The sequence below is a fragment of the Vicia villosa genome, linkage group LG3 (assembly GCF_029867415.1).
Source record: "Vicia villosa cultivar HV-30 ecotype Madison, WI linkage group LG3, Vvil1.0, whole genome shotgun sequence".
In the NCBI taxonomy this organism is placed as follows: domain Eukaryota; kingdom Viridiplantae; phylum Streptophyta; class Magnoliopsida; order Fabales; family Fabaceae; genus Vicia; species Vicia villosa.
Genome location: NC_081182.1, coordinates 36,958,828 through 36,972,248, shown reverse-complemented (window position 1 = coordinate 36,972,248; position 13,421 = coordinate 36,958,828). Strand labels below are relative to the sequence as shown.

Here is a 13,421-nt window from a genome sequence, read left to right as displayed (position 1 = left end):
ACCATACATTTGTTTTTGGTTTTTCTAAACTTGTTGATTCACAATTCTTTGGTTTATTACTTTCAATTCTTTGATTTATTTGACATTTTTTGAGGACAAACAAAGTTTCAAGTTGGGGAGAGTTTGATAAGTGCCAAAATGTTCTTATTTTATGTATGTAAATAGTGGCACTTATCGATACTTTTGTTAATACCGTTTGAATAATTCCTCGTTTTGTGTATAAATATGTATACTTTGTGAATAGTTGTATTTTCATATACTTTTATACCATTTGATAGTTTTTCTTGTGTTTTGTAGGTAGTTATGTATATTGGAGCCTTGAGGAATAAAGTGTCAAAGGCACGGCTTTGATTTCGTAGTTTTTGTGCAAGCCCGCTTAGCCACCGTCAAACGGACTTCCATAGGCTCAAAATAAGGATGACCAAAATCATCATTTTGGTTTCCATTCATTCACTATTGGATAGAGCATTGAATAAGCTTTCCAACGCTTCGAACCGGGTGCAATTCGGAGTTACGGTTCTCGAGTTATGGCGAAAACAAAATCTGATTTTTAGCAGACTCTGCTAAGCGGACTCTGTGCCGCTAAGCGGACCTGCAAATTTTCAGACTTGTTAAAAAGGGGAAAAATCACATTTTTAGGTCATGGGTTAGGTATTTTTGAGTCCCAACACCATCAACTTCATTCTTAGAGTAGGACTGGCTTAGAAAACAACACCGGGTCATGCACTTGGAAGATCGGAGGTGGATTTCTCATCAACCGGAGCTGACAACCCGCGAGATGTTTAGTTTATCTCTTCTATTCTCTGTTTATTTCTTTGTGTTGGGTTTGTTTGTATAGTTACTCGAATCTTATGTATATTTACCGATTATAATGTTATGTTTAACTTGCTTTACAAATATGTGTTGATGTTGTTCTGAATTTTTGCTCTATGCTGAGGATTTGGGTTGCTTTAAAGATAAACTTCTTGAATCCTTATCTAGGATGATAATCTGTTGGTTCTGAACTCTAGAGATAGATTTAGAGCTAACATTCACTGTGGGTATCTGTACTTAATGCTTTCGTGTTTGAGCGGCCATGAGAGATCGTCGACGCGAGAATACGGATGTTCTCGCGATTTCGCGTTAGAGATAACCTTAGTTGTGAGATGATCTCGTTTGTGCTCCAGAGATGGACGCTTATGTGAGAGATACGTGATGACATAGATGAGTATCGTAGGTTGAGTATGTCATACCCCAAAATTTTCCCGATCAGATCTACGTCTCTTAACCCATCTAGAGTCAAAATTAAGAGCCATAGGGTTTGACATTTCTATTGTCAAACCCGCTCTCTTATAAATCAGGTTGAGTTAAAACAAGGGCGTAATTAACAGATGTTGAGGACCGAAGCGTTGGGCCCAATTATTACAAGGGTTTTATCGATTGTGGGAGTATTTTGGGGTTTTACTAACATTTGTTTCGATCATTATCTCGACTAACTATTAGCATTTAACATTACTAATTTTTATTATTGTTATTAATATTAGGATTAGGATTAGTATTAGATTTTAATTAATTAGGTTTATTATTTTTAATTAGATTTTATGATATATTATTAGGATTATTTTTATTAACATTATTATTATTAGGATTATTTTTAGGATCTTATTAGAATTAGTATTATTATTTAGGATTAATATTGATTAATGTTATTAATTAATTTTAATAGAATTAATGTTATTATCATTACTATTGGTATTTATAAAAAATGTTGTGTTAATATTTTAATTTTTCTATCATTTTATTATTAATTATTATCATCATTAGGTTATTAAAATAATAAATAAAAAAAGGAAAAAATCAAATTGGCCCAATTGTAGAAGTCACTATTCACGTTCATGACATCAGACCAAATCTCCAGCCAATCTTGACCAAAGAGGAAAATTATCATGAATTTGCAAATCAAATCCCCCATGTTAATTTTAAAGATTAACTTGAATTTTGTTAACCTAATGCAATAGATATAAATATTGAAATTGATTCAAAGCGTGAGGGGGGATTGGTCGGCGGCATCAAGAACCGCTAGAAACCGTAAAAAAAAAAAAGAGAAGCTAAAGCAAAGAGCAAAAATTGCTTGAACCCGATTCCATGCTTACACGCCTTCTGCATATGAATTAATTATATATTTGTGTTTGTATTGATGGTGTGATTCGATCTGGATAATTTAATTGTGTTTTAGATGCAGGTTTCAAGAGTCACCATTACTAGGGTTCTAAGTTCTCAAATTGGGGCTGCATAATTAGAGACTGAATTAGCTCAAATCAAGGGCTCTACCACGTTTAGAAATTGATTTATGATTTAAACATGATTTCGTTTGGGATTTATTTTATGTGTATTGTGAGTTTGGCAATTGCAGGGCTATGGCTATGCTTCAAAACTGTAGGTACAAGTCTGTGTTTTTTCTAAAAAACTCACGAAGAAGAAGAACAGCGACAAGGCGCTGTTTGTTTTGTTTAAATTCTGTTACGTGATTTTGAAGTCTTATCTAGCGTATGATTCAATTCAATACCAACAAGTGAAGCTTGGCGCATTGGCAAAGGCAGGTGGCTGGTGACCAAAGACACGCTGGTTCGAATCCCAGCTCCAGCGTTTGTATTCTATGAATTCACAAACTTCTTGATCCCATGCGCCTCATGTATACAAGGTTGCCATACACCCTCCATGCTCAGCCACAGGATCATACCACCACCGGATCTAAAGGCCAGAAGCGCGCTTCTCTACCATAGAGCCTCAAGGGCTGCCACACAGGAACACATCCAGGTTTATTTTTATATTTTTATTATTTACCCATTATTATTTAATTTATATGTTAATTAATTTTGTTTAGTTTAATTAATATAATTAGGATTAGATAATAAAATAGGATTAGGCTAATAATTAACATTAGGATTTATTTTCCCGATTTCTTTCAATTACTCGATTTAATCAATTTTAATTAATTATTAAAATATCACGCAAACCCTAGAAAAGGTTATCCTGCATTAGGATTTGCCCAATCCCATTACCATTTGGGTAAAAATATTAATTTAATTAATTCTTGAATAATTCTCTCCTCGACCCGACTAAAGCTATTAGTCGCATTAGACGAGAGATAAAAAAATGTTTAATTTAAAATACATTTAATTTGCTGCCCGCGACGATCGAATCTATCAATCTGAGTAACCAGCAATGCCCCATTAATCCGTTAGCTATACTGACCAAATCTATTGGTCATCGCATCTAACGGTGACATATCAAATCAGGGTTGTACGCCCAAATTTAAAACATTCAAAACACACTAAACCACGACACTACGGATTTTCATCCTTTTCAATTAGGCAATTCAAAATGCCTTTCAAATCACAACTTCCAAAACTACGATAGGCCATTCAAAAAGCCTTCAAACAACCTCATACTAATTCAAAGGCGTACAACCCTGTGCCCGAACTACGTTGACTCTGATTCTCCCTAAGGAGATACGTAGGCACTTGGTAACAAGGCGGGTCTCCCCCCTCACAATTTCAATTCACTTTCAAATATCAATTTTCGCCCTATTCATTTCCTTAGCTATTAAACCTCTAAATTTTAGCCATAAAACCTTTACCTTAGAACAAACCTTAGGAAAGGGTTGAGGGTGCCTAACACCTTCCCTCAACCTGATTATAATAACTTACCCCGATCTCTAAACTGCATAGGGTTTCCTATTCGCCCTTCAGAATAGGTGGCGGCTCTAAGTCTTAATTTTTAGGGCAGATTGCTACAGAGTATAACGGGTTGGTAAGTGTATGTTTGTGAAGAGTTAATATATTTACATTCCTGATAAGTTATTTCTCTTCTAAGAATGTGTTTATTCTTTTACTGTCTATATCTTTGTTTACTTTTTGCTCATTCAATCCCGAGCTCGAAACCATAGAAACTATTGAATGACATCTCTCCATCTCTGTGGACGATAATTCCTGGATCAATATTTCCAAATCTTTTTTTGTTTTTTGCCCTATACTGCATTCAACAGGAATCTAAACCCTAGTCTGTTGAAGTTATTTCCGTGGTCATAAGATTTCATCCCCTCTAATGTGAGTCAATCTTCTGCGCAAGTCTGGGTTAGAATCCATGGGCTCTCACAAGAATATTGGAGGTCGAAGATTATTTCCACTAAAGCAGGTAGCATCAGAACTCCCATTTTTATTGATTCTACTTCTAATATATCTTTTTTTGATAGGGCTTTCAGGCACTTTGTTAGGGTTCTTGTTGATATTAATGTTCTGAAATAATTGAGGTATAAAATTCAAGCGGAACGTATTGGTTTTACTTTTTTCGTTAAAATTGAGTATGAGAATTTACCCAAGTTTTGTCACCACTGTAGTGCTATTGGGCATGATGATAACAGTTGTAGGAGAAAAGTAGTTCAAGAGAAAGAAAATCAGAGAAGCAAAAATTCAGAACCTCAAAAGAAATTTATGGCAGTAGGAAAAGCAAAGGGTCCTAGTGTTACTGAAAATATGGTTAATCAAGGGAACATTATTCTCCTTGGAGAAACCAATGGGGCTAATAATTCTAACATTACTTATAAGGTGTCGGTTGATCGGGGTTGTATGGTATTGATCAAAATTAGGTCCCGTTGCAGAATTCTTTAGAGGTAAACGCCAATGGTCTTACCAAAAGAGATAAAGATATTACTGATCCAGGAGGGATTCTATGTAACAACATTTTAGAGGGTAGCTCCACTAATGAATCAGTATTCGTTGATGCGTCGTTGGCTTATGGTTCTGATGATTTCATCCCTGAAACTCTTGATCCAAATTCCGGATTTCTAATGGAATCCTAGGCGACTTTGAGAAAAATCAAGAATTAATTAATGGTTTGAATGATGGAACTGTTTGGTGCAGTTTCAGGTGGCTGTCAGTAAGTCACAGAAAAAGAAGATGAGGCAAAAATCCAAATCTAGTGCGGGCTACTATACTAGATCTAAAGTTGGTCATTGTAAACTTTCCTTATGAAGTGCCTTTTCTGGAACGCCAGGGGTCTTGCCAACTCCCCCACTAGGTTGGCATTGAAAAATTTACTCAAAACTCATAATCCAGAATTTTATTTTATTGCAGAGCGGTGGATGTATCAGTTAAATTTCCCCTAGAGATTTTGGAACTGTATGGATCTCAAGGTTTTTGTAGTTAATTCTAGAGTAGTTTTGGAACCTAATTTATGGTGCATCTGTAGGAATTTGCTAGATCTTGTTTTGGTCGATGTTTAAAACCATGTTTCTTTTGTCATTACTTTTGATGCTTTGAAGTTTGGTTTTTCTGCTGTTTATGCTTCTAATTGCAACATTACTAGACGTTCTTTATGGTGTGATCTCTCTCTTATTCATAAGAATCATCTAGATGTTCCTTGGAGCTTTATCGGGGATTTTAACTCCATTTTTGGAGCGCATGAGCATAGGGGTAGACATAGTCCTAACAAGTCTCATATGATTGATTTTAAGTTTTGGACTGATCATAACAACTTACTGGAGATTCTCACCAAGGGTGCTTTCTTTACTTGGTCCAATGGTCGTGGGATTAACTCAGTGGAAAGGAAGCTTGATAGAGCTTTTTGTAATAACAATTGGATAAATTCTTATATTACTATGTCGATATCTTCTCTGCCTAAACTCAAGTCTGATCATCACCCTATTCTTCTTTATTTTTCTTTCTCTTCTCAAAGAAGAGCCTCTCGATTCAAGTTTCTTGCAATGTGGACTCTTGATTATAGTTGTAAAACTCTAATCTCCACCGTTTGGGCCTCTTCGGTTGTTGGTTGTCCCATGTTTATTCTTGCTAAAAAGCTTAAGCTCTTGAAGACTTCCCTTAAAGCTTGGAACAAGGACGTCTTTGGGAATATTCACTTTTTGGTCCTTGAGGCTACAGATGATCTTTCCTCCATCCAAGGTCAAATAAACTTAGAGGGCGCTTCTATCATCCTTAAAGGTCGAGAGAAAGCTGCCCAAAATCGTTTTGGAAGGTGTTCTTGCTAAAGAATAACTTTTTTGGTCCGAAAAAGCCAAGCTTAATTGGCATCTCAATAGGGACATAAATATTGCATTCTTTCACAGGATGGTAAAGATTAAAAGATCTAGGAACTCTCTTCCATTTTTTAGAGATGGCAATTTTGTTATTCAAGATCCAGATGTGGTGGCTAATCATGTGGTAAATCATTTTTCTAAACTTTTCTGTTTTAGAGATCAATCTCTTGAGCTTAGCATGAGTGACAAGGTCATCCCCACCTTAATTGACTCGAGTATGAACAATCTCCTCAACATGCTTCCTTCCTATGAAGAGATTATCAATGTTGTTTTCTCTCTTAACAAATATAGTGTGTCGGGCCCTAACAGTTTTAGGGGAATCTTCTTTCATTCATACTGGAGTATTATTAAGGTCGATGTTTATAATGATGTGTTACAACTTTTTAGAACAGGGTGGTTGTTGCCAAATTTCAATGCTTATTCGGTTATTATCATTCCCAAAGTCAAGGATGCAGACTCCATAGATAAATGTTGGCCCCTTGCGAATTTCAAGTTTAAGATTATTTCCAAGATTCTAGCTGATAGACTTGCCTCTCTCGTGCCTTCTCTTATTTCTAAGGAGCAACATGGTTTTATCCATGGGCGTAGCATCAGAGATTGCACTTGTCTAACTTCAGAGGTAGTGAATGTTTTGGAGAATAAGAATCATGGTGGAAACTTAGCTCTTAAAATTGATATTTCCAGGGCCTTCGAGTTAAGCTGGGAATTTTTGTTACAAGTGCTCGTGTAATTTGGTTTCCTTAGCACTTTCTGCTCCTGGACTCACACTATTATGGATTATGCTTTCCTTTCGATTTCCTTCAACGGATCTAGTCATGGTTATTTTAAGTACGCAAGGGGAGTTAGGAAAGGTGATCCTTTGTCACCTTTGCTTTTCTGTTTAACTAAGGAGGTTCTCAGTAGGAGAATTTCTAGGTTGGCTATTGAGGGTGCTTTGGATTTAATAAGATCTTCTAAGGACTCTTTCGCTCCCTCGCATGTGCTCTACACTCACGACATTCTGGTTTTCTGTACAGGTAGGATGTTAAACATTTATGATTTGAAAAAAAATTACAAAGTACTCCTTTGATTCTGGCCAGGTTTTTAATATCTCGAAGTCTTTCATATACTCAGGGGCCATTTCAAATAGAAGGCTGGAAAAAATTATCAGAATCACTGGTTTCAACAAAGGTTTTCTTCCTTTCATTTATATAGGTGTCCCCATTTTCAAAGGTAGGGTAAAGGCTATTTATCTTCGTGATATTGCTGACAAGATTGTTTCCAAGCTTGCTGCCTAGAAAGGGACCTTGCTCTCTATGGAAGGGAGAATTACTTTGGTCAAAGCTTTTATCTAAAGTATACTTACTTATTCCTTTTCCCTTTATTCTTGGCCTATTTCTTTGTTGCGGAAGATTGAAAAGGCTTCTAAGAATTTTATTTCTTGAAATATTAATAACAAGAAGTTGGTCACTGTGGCGTGGAAGTATTTTTGTCAACCCATTGCTCATGACGGTCTTGGTATTCGGTCCTTAATTAAGTATAATGAAGCTACCAATTTAAAGCTTGGTTGGGATCTCCTTAATAGCACTGTGGAATGAACGTTAATGTTGAAGAAGTGGGTTTTACAGCCTCACGAAATTATCAAGCATCATATTTTTTCCTCTCTTTAGATTGGCATAAAATCGAAATGAAGTCTTATAGGGAGTCACACGGCTTGGTCACTTGGTACTAGGGTTTCCATTCTTTTTTGGTTGGATTTATGGTGTGATAGTGTTGTTGTTGAAGATACTAGTTGGGATTTTCTATTGTCCCATAATATTGATCCTTTCGCCTCTGTTTCTAATTTCATTTAACAGGGGCAGTGGGTGCTTCCCAGTATGTGGTCTTTGTGGTTTCCTAATCTCTTGCACAAGTTACCATTGCTCCCTTTGCATTCTGGTTTAGATTTTCGGTACTGGTCTGATACAAAATCGGGCAGTCTCAGCTTCAAGGAGGCTTATCTTTTCAAAGTCTCTCGGACCCCAAAGCTGGAATGAGCGAAGAATGTTTGGTACCCCAACATTCCCCCTGCGAGATCTCTTTTTGTTTGGAAGCTTATGCACGATAAAGTTCCAAAAGATGAGAAGGTTCGTCGTAGAGGTATTCACTTGGTTTTCAAATGCAACCTTTGTTTTTGTGAGTTAGAGTCCATTGCTCACTTGTTTTTTACATGCAGTTTTATGAAAAAGCTTTGGTTTTGGTTGGTGCGTATTTTGAATTTAAATTACTGCCCAGATTAGCTTGTTGCTTGGTGGTAGCAGTGTAATTCTGGGAGTTCTAAGCAGTCTTGCTTGGTGCTTTCTGTCGCAGTTATCTACTTGCTTAATCATATTTGGTTCATGCAGAACAATTCCAGACATCACAGCATTAAGTCGTGTTTGCGTTTGGCCATCAACATTTTATTCCAAGTGAAACTTTTGTCGAATAACTCTTTGTCCACATCCTTGTGCTCGATGCATGACTTTATTTTATTGAAAGCTTTCGGCCCTTCCGTCCGCCCCCTAAAGCTCCCGCTATTAAAGAGGTGATTTAGAGTCCTCTTTCTCAAGGTTGGATTAAGTGTAACTGTGATGGCATTTTCTTGTCTTCTTCTTCTACCTCGGGCTATGGTGGTATTTTTCGTGATCACAAGGGTGATTTTCTCTTGGCTTTTGTCGAGTGCATCAATTTTGGTTCCTCTTCTTATGTTGGGTTCTTTGCGGTCTTAAGGGCGCTTGAGGTTGCGAAAAGCAATGGTTGGAGCAAGCTCTCAATTGAGTGGAATTCACTTTTGGTGGTCAAAGCTTTCTCCAACCATTCTTTGGTGTCTTGAAGGTTTAGAGCCCGTTGGACTTTGTACACGAATCCATCTAACATTTCTAATCTTTTTATCACTCACATTTAACGGGAGGGTAATAGTTGTGCAGACTTTTTTGTAAATATTGGTCTGTTTTCTCATCCCATTAGTTTTTTTTTATTCCATCCCCTTGGAATTAGGAAAGATTTTGTAAAGAACAGGATAGGTATACCTTTCTTTAGGTTATCTTATTTCTTTTGACGAGGTTTTTCCACCTCCCATTTGTAATGTTTTTTTATTTTTTTGTAATATATGAGTCTTATTCACAAAAAGTAATTATTAAATGATTTTATTAAAGTGTTATGCAATCTATTTGACTGCAAATCCAGCTGCATAACCTAGCTACATAACCTACCACGTCCGAGGATCCAGATTCTTACTCCCTGCTTCGTTATAAGTGTCATTTTTTAGAAAAAAAAATTAAGTGTTATTTCAAAGTTCAAGGTAGTAATAGTAGTAGTTTTGTCAAAAACACCCCTAATCATATATTATAGAGATAGAAAAAAAGTAAAATAAATTACTACAAGGTTAAGAGTATTATAGGAAAAAAAAGTAATTATTATTTAAAAAACAATAATTATTATTATGTGTAAAAAGTAAAAAAAAAAATAACAATTTAAAAGAATAAAAATGTTTATTACCTTGAAAAAGTATGAAAATGCGCTTAAGGTTTGATTTTTTTTTTTTAATATTATTTCCTCTTGTAGAAAATCAACTCGATCCAAAACAGTCTAAATTTCTAAAGGTAATGTGGTCCTAATTTCCTTGGATATTTATGGCTTTCGTGACAAGCCACCTCTAGGGGAGAATAAACGTCTAAACCCAACTACAGCTAGATTCATTTAATATGGTAATTTTTAAAGTTTATTCTTTAAATAATCTTGATATTAAATATTTACATCCACCATTTTTAGTAAACATAAAATATTACGTATACAAGTTCAAATTTCCAATTTATTATTGGGACCACAAATATCCGCAAAGACATAGTTGTAAGGATAGGACCAGATGTACTATCATTAAGGATCCATTACCAACGGTCACTGCATTAGTAACCTTGATTTTCATTCATTCATTCATTGTTTGCTAGAAGAAAAAAACAATCTTCACAATCACAATAGAAACTTCTAGAAGGTGCCAAATAAAATCCATTCATATGAAAATTACTTGTAATCCAAGTTATTCAACTTAAACTGAATCCATCAGAGCCAGTATCACACACTTGAACTGTGATCATATTAAAATGTAAAAACTCATAAACTGAAATGGAAATTACTAGTTTGCTTGCTGCCCTAAACTAATTAGATCATGCCATTAAAACCAGCTGAATCCAACAGTACTGCTTTGATTTGCTCCGGATGAACATCTTGATCTTCTTTGCATTGCTGTAAGAGAAAAGAGGTTAGTTTTCATTTTCACGCCACAATCACAAAAAATAAACAACTTCAAACAATGGCCGCGATTTTGATTACTTTGATTATTGCGTATATACTTTCCATTAGTAAACAGAGCAATTTTTTTACCTCAGCTTTGAAGATGTCCATAGCAAATCCATTGAAACAGCTTATAACAGCTTGCTGAATGTCTAATCCAAGGCTATCCAAAGCCCTCATGGTTGAGAGTAACAGACCAGGTTTGCGAGCACAAAACATGTGGATATTTACGGCTCTTCCTTCACGCAACCGAACCTCAACCTATACAAAAAGTGAAAATAACAATTGCAAAATGGTATCAAGGATACTTTTTATTCAATCATTCTAGTGAGATCCTAAATGCTCATATGTGTATATGATGAACCTAGTATCAAACCAAGATTGATAACTTTAAACAAGGTAAATAAGAACAATAAGATACTTTATTCATTACATTTCTACTCAAAAACAATCAGAAGCTAGTTTCACTTTAAAGCACAAATAAAGGATTTAGATAGTGAGCATTGTAATTGCACGCAACCAGTCACATTTAGATCGTTTGATCTTGATCGTACGATCAAGATGTGAATAATTGTGTGCATTGTGATTGCACGCAGCAGGTCACATGTAGATCGTTTGATCTTGATCGTACAACCAAGATGTGAGTAATTGGGTGCAATCACAAGATCCATATACAAATATGCTATCTGTCAATATACACATAACTATTTCTAGTTTTAGGAATAAAAAGTCAGAAAGCAGTGTGAATTTGTGCACATATGTAAGCAAAAGGACAAATTCCAGCACTGGACAAACAAACAACATTACCCTGGCAGGTTGGCCATTGGGGCTTGGCAGTGAGCTGGGACACAGTTCTTCTTTGATATGGCTCGGCAACGAAGATGCAGTCGGTGTCAACGGATGGTAGCTTGAAGCAGGTGTCAGTGAAGATCCAGCAGGTGTTGATTCCAACTCATTATGAAGGTCATTGATCCTTTGCAGAAGTTCCTTCAGATACTCAATTGCATCCCCAAGAATTGAAGCCCTATCCATCTATCAAAGCAAAAATCATGTCACAGAATCCATAGATCCACCACAAATCACAGCAACAAAAATTAAAACTTTCAATTACCTAAACACTCTTTAAGAATCATAAATCATGAACACTCTAAGAACTTGAAAACTTGAAATTAAAGAAGCTGCAAAAGATAAAAACACTTACTTTGCTAATCTTGGGAACAACAGACCTCAGCATATAGAGCCTATCATTGAGCTTCTTCCTCCGGCGACGCTCGGCCATCAAATTCTTAGCAGGCATTCCTTTCTTCTTCCCTTTCTGATCAGTGACAGTACTGTTCCCATTGGAAGCATTTCCACCATTTTTGCCATTACTCTCAGCCAAATCATCAGAATCATAGTTCAAACCAGACCCATCAAAACTCAAATCTTCAATTTCATCTCCACCATTCATCTTCCTTTTCTTATCACTCTCTTCCCCAACTTCACCCTTCCCCATGTTCTTTCTCAATGCCGCTCTCTTCTGAAACAAAGTAGGTTGTGTCCCAGAAGGAGGCAAAGAATCAAGCGGTTTCAAAACCTTGGACCTGTTCAAAAACAGCGACTTTCCAGAACCCTCTTCCGAGTTCTGAAACCCCATGAAGCCATTGCTAGTTTGAGGCAAATGGGGCAAGCTCATCATCTCAGTAGCATTGAAATCAACCAAACTACCCATATTTGAAGAAGCAGGTAATGCTGAACCTTGAGGTTCAAGATAACCAAATTCAGAAGGAATCTCAAAAGGGGTGTTGAGAAGAGAAGAAAGAGTATCAACAGGTTTCTGATTCTGAGGAAGAAAACACTGAAGATTCGAAAGTGAAGGATCAAGTGCATTGAAAACAGATGAAGAAGGTGAACACGAAGAAGAAGAAACAGAATCAACAGTGTTGTTGAGTAAAACAGTATCCAAGTTAGGTGGAAAAGCCATGTCTTTCATGTACCATTCATCATCATCGATTTCAAGCATGGTTTTGAAAGCAGCAAACTGTTGTTTGTTTTGGAGAAAAGTAGAAGCAGATGAAGAAGGAGTGGTGTTTCCACTTTCTCTTTCTTCCATCCAACCAGTGTTGATGATGTTGTTGTTGTTCATTCTAGAGAGAGAAAGGTTGTTAAAAGGAAGAAGAAGAAAGTAGAAAAGGTGAAAAAGTAACAAGATGTTGCAGAAGGAAAAGGGCATTAATATTTGTACATGAAATTTTGAAACTTTATGCTAATCAACAACTCATAACATAACATAAAATGAGGTTGGAAAGTTAGAGTAAGAATTCCAAGCAACGCTTCTTATAAGTAACGAACGTAATCATTTCTTTACAACTGTTGTTCTAGATTACTCAGTTTTTCTTCTTTTGATTTGTCCATTGTTTTCTAGTGCTGGTTTTGGGGATTTTGAGAATGTGGTTTTGGAGACAAGCACAACTTTGGAACGTTATACGCTACTAACTTAATCAGGCTAACTAATCAAAACAGTTAAAGTTTACTTAACCATTAAATAAAGGGTGCTCAAATTAAAACAAACACAATAATAATTATTAATGTAGGTTTAATCAAATTCATGTGTTAAACATGTTATTAATATAGTTTTAAAGAAATGTATATGAGAAAATAAGATATGTACTAACTTTACACCGTCATCATATTTTTAAATAATTTAGATGATTTGATAAATTAGTAGTTTCTTATTGGACCACATGGACAATACATATCCATTAAACTTATATTTTTAACATCTATATCTAAAATAAAATAAAATAAATATATTTTTATAAATTAAAAAAATCTTAAATTAGTTTCTTTAAATAACAAAATGAAAAATAAAGTTTTTTATGACTTTTAGAAAATTTATTTTATTCAAAAAACAAAAAAACAAGTTTTTTTTAAAAAAAATTTGAAAAAAAAATATTTTTTCTAAAAATAAAAAATTTAAATGAAAATATTGTAAATAAATTGTATTTTAAAAAATTTAAATCTAAATTCATTATAAAAATGGTTATGAATATAATCATTTAATAACTAATTTATAACCGTT

At 35.2% G+C, this 13,421-nt stretch overlaps 2 protein-coding genes across 2 annotated transcripts; one reads left to right on the top strand and one right to left on the bottom strand.

Moving 5' to 3' along the window:
• The first annotated feature begins 4,472 nt into the window (after positions 1-4,472).
• Positions 4,473-6,803, top strand: LOC131657884 (uncharacterized). The gene is made up of 4 exons (XM_058927235.1): positions 4,473-4,610; positions 4,902-4,985; positions 5,303-6,012; positions 6,104-6,803. Exons 1-4 carry the CDS (start codon positions 4,473-4,475, stop codon positions 6,801-6,803), a joined length of 1,632 nt encoding a protein of 543 aa, XP_058783218.1.
• Positions 6,804-10,035: 3,232 nt separating this feature from the next.
• Positions 10,036-12,794, bottom strand: LOC131655420 (transcription factor ICE1-like). The gene is made up of 4 exons (XM_058925307.1): positions 11,562-12,794; positions 11,168-11,392; positions 10,451-10,621; positions 10,036-10,312 (listed from the first exon to the last, which is right to left on the bottom strand). Exons 1-4 carry the CDS (start codon positions 12,570-12,572, stop codon positions 10,229-10,231), a joined length of 1,491 nt encoding a protein of 496 aa, XP_058781290.1. The 5' UTR covers positions 12,573-12,794; the 3' UTR covers positions 10,036-10,228.
• Between the last annotated feature and the right edge of the window lie 627 nt (positions 12,795-13,421).

What these genes read in the sequence shown, in the direction of transcription:
- LOC131657884 (XM_058927235.1), top strand. Translation starts at nt 4,473, where the DNA reads ATGGCAGTAGGAAAAGCAAAGGGTCCTAGTGTTACTGAAAATATGGTT. An exon ending in CGGTTGATCGGGGTTGTATG is followed by an intron (nt 4,611 to 4,901) that starts GTATTGATCAAA and finishes TGTTTGGTGCAG; the next exon opens with TTTCAGGTGGCTGTCAGTAA. An exon ending in GCCCAAAATCGTTTTGGAAG is followed by an intron (nt 6,013 to 6,103) that starts GTGTTCTTGCTA and finishes ATTCTTTCACAG; the next exon opens with GATGGTAAAGATTAAAAGAT.
- LOC131655420 (XM_058925307.1), bottom strand. Translation starts at nt 12,572, where the DNA reads ATGCCCTTTTCCTTCTGCAACATCTTGTTACTTTTTCACCTTTTCTAC. An exon ending in CCAATGGCCAACCTGCCAGG is followed by an intron (nt 10,622 to 11,167) that starts GTAATGTTGTTT and finishes CTTTTTGTATAG; the next exon opens with GTTGAGGTTCGGTTGCGTGA. An exon ending in TGGACATCTTCAAAGCTGAG is followed by an intron (nt 10,313 to 10,450) that starts GTAAAAAAATTG and finishes TTTCTCTTACAG; the next exon opens with CAATGCAAAGAAGATCAAGA.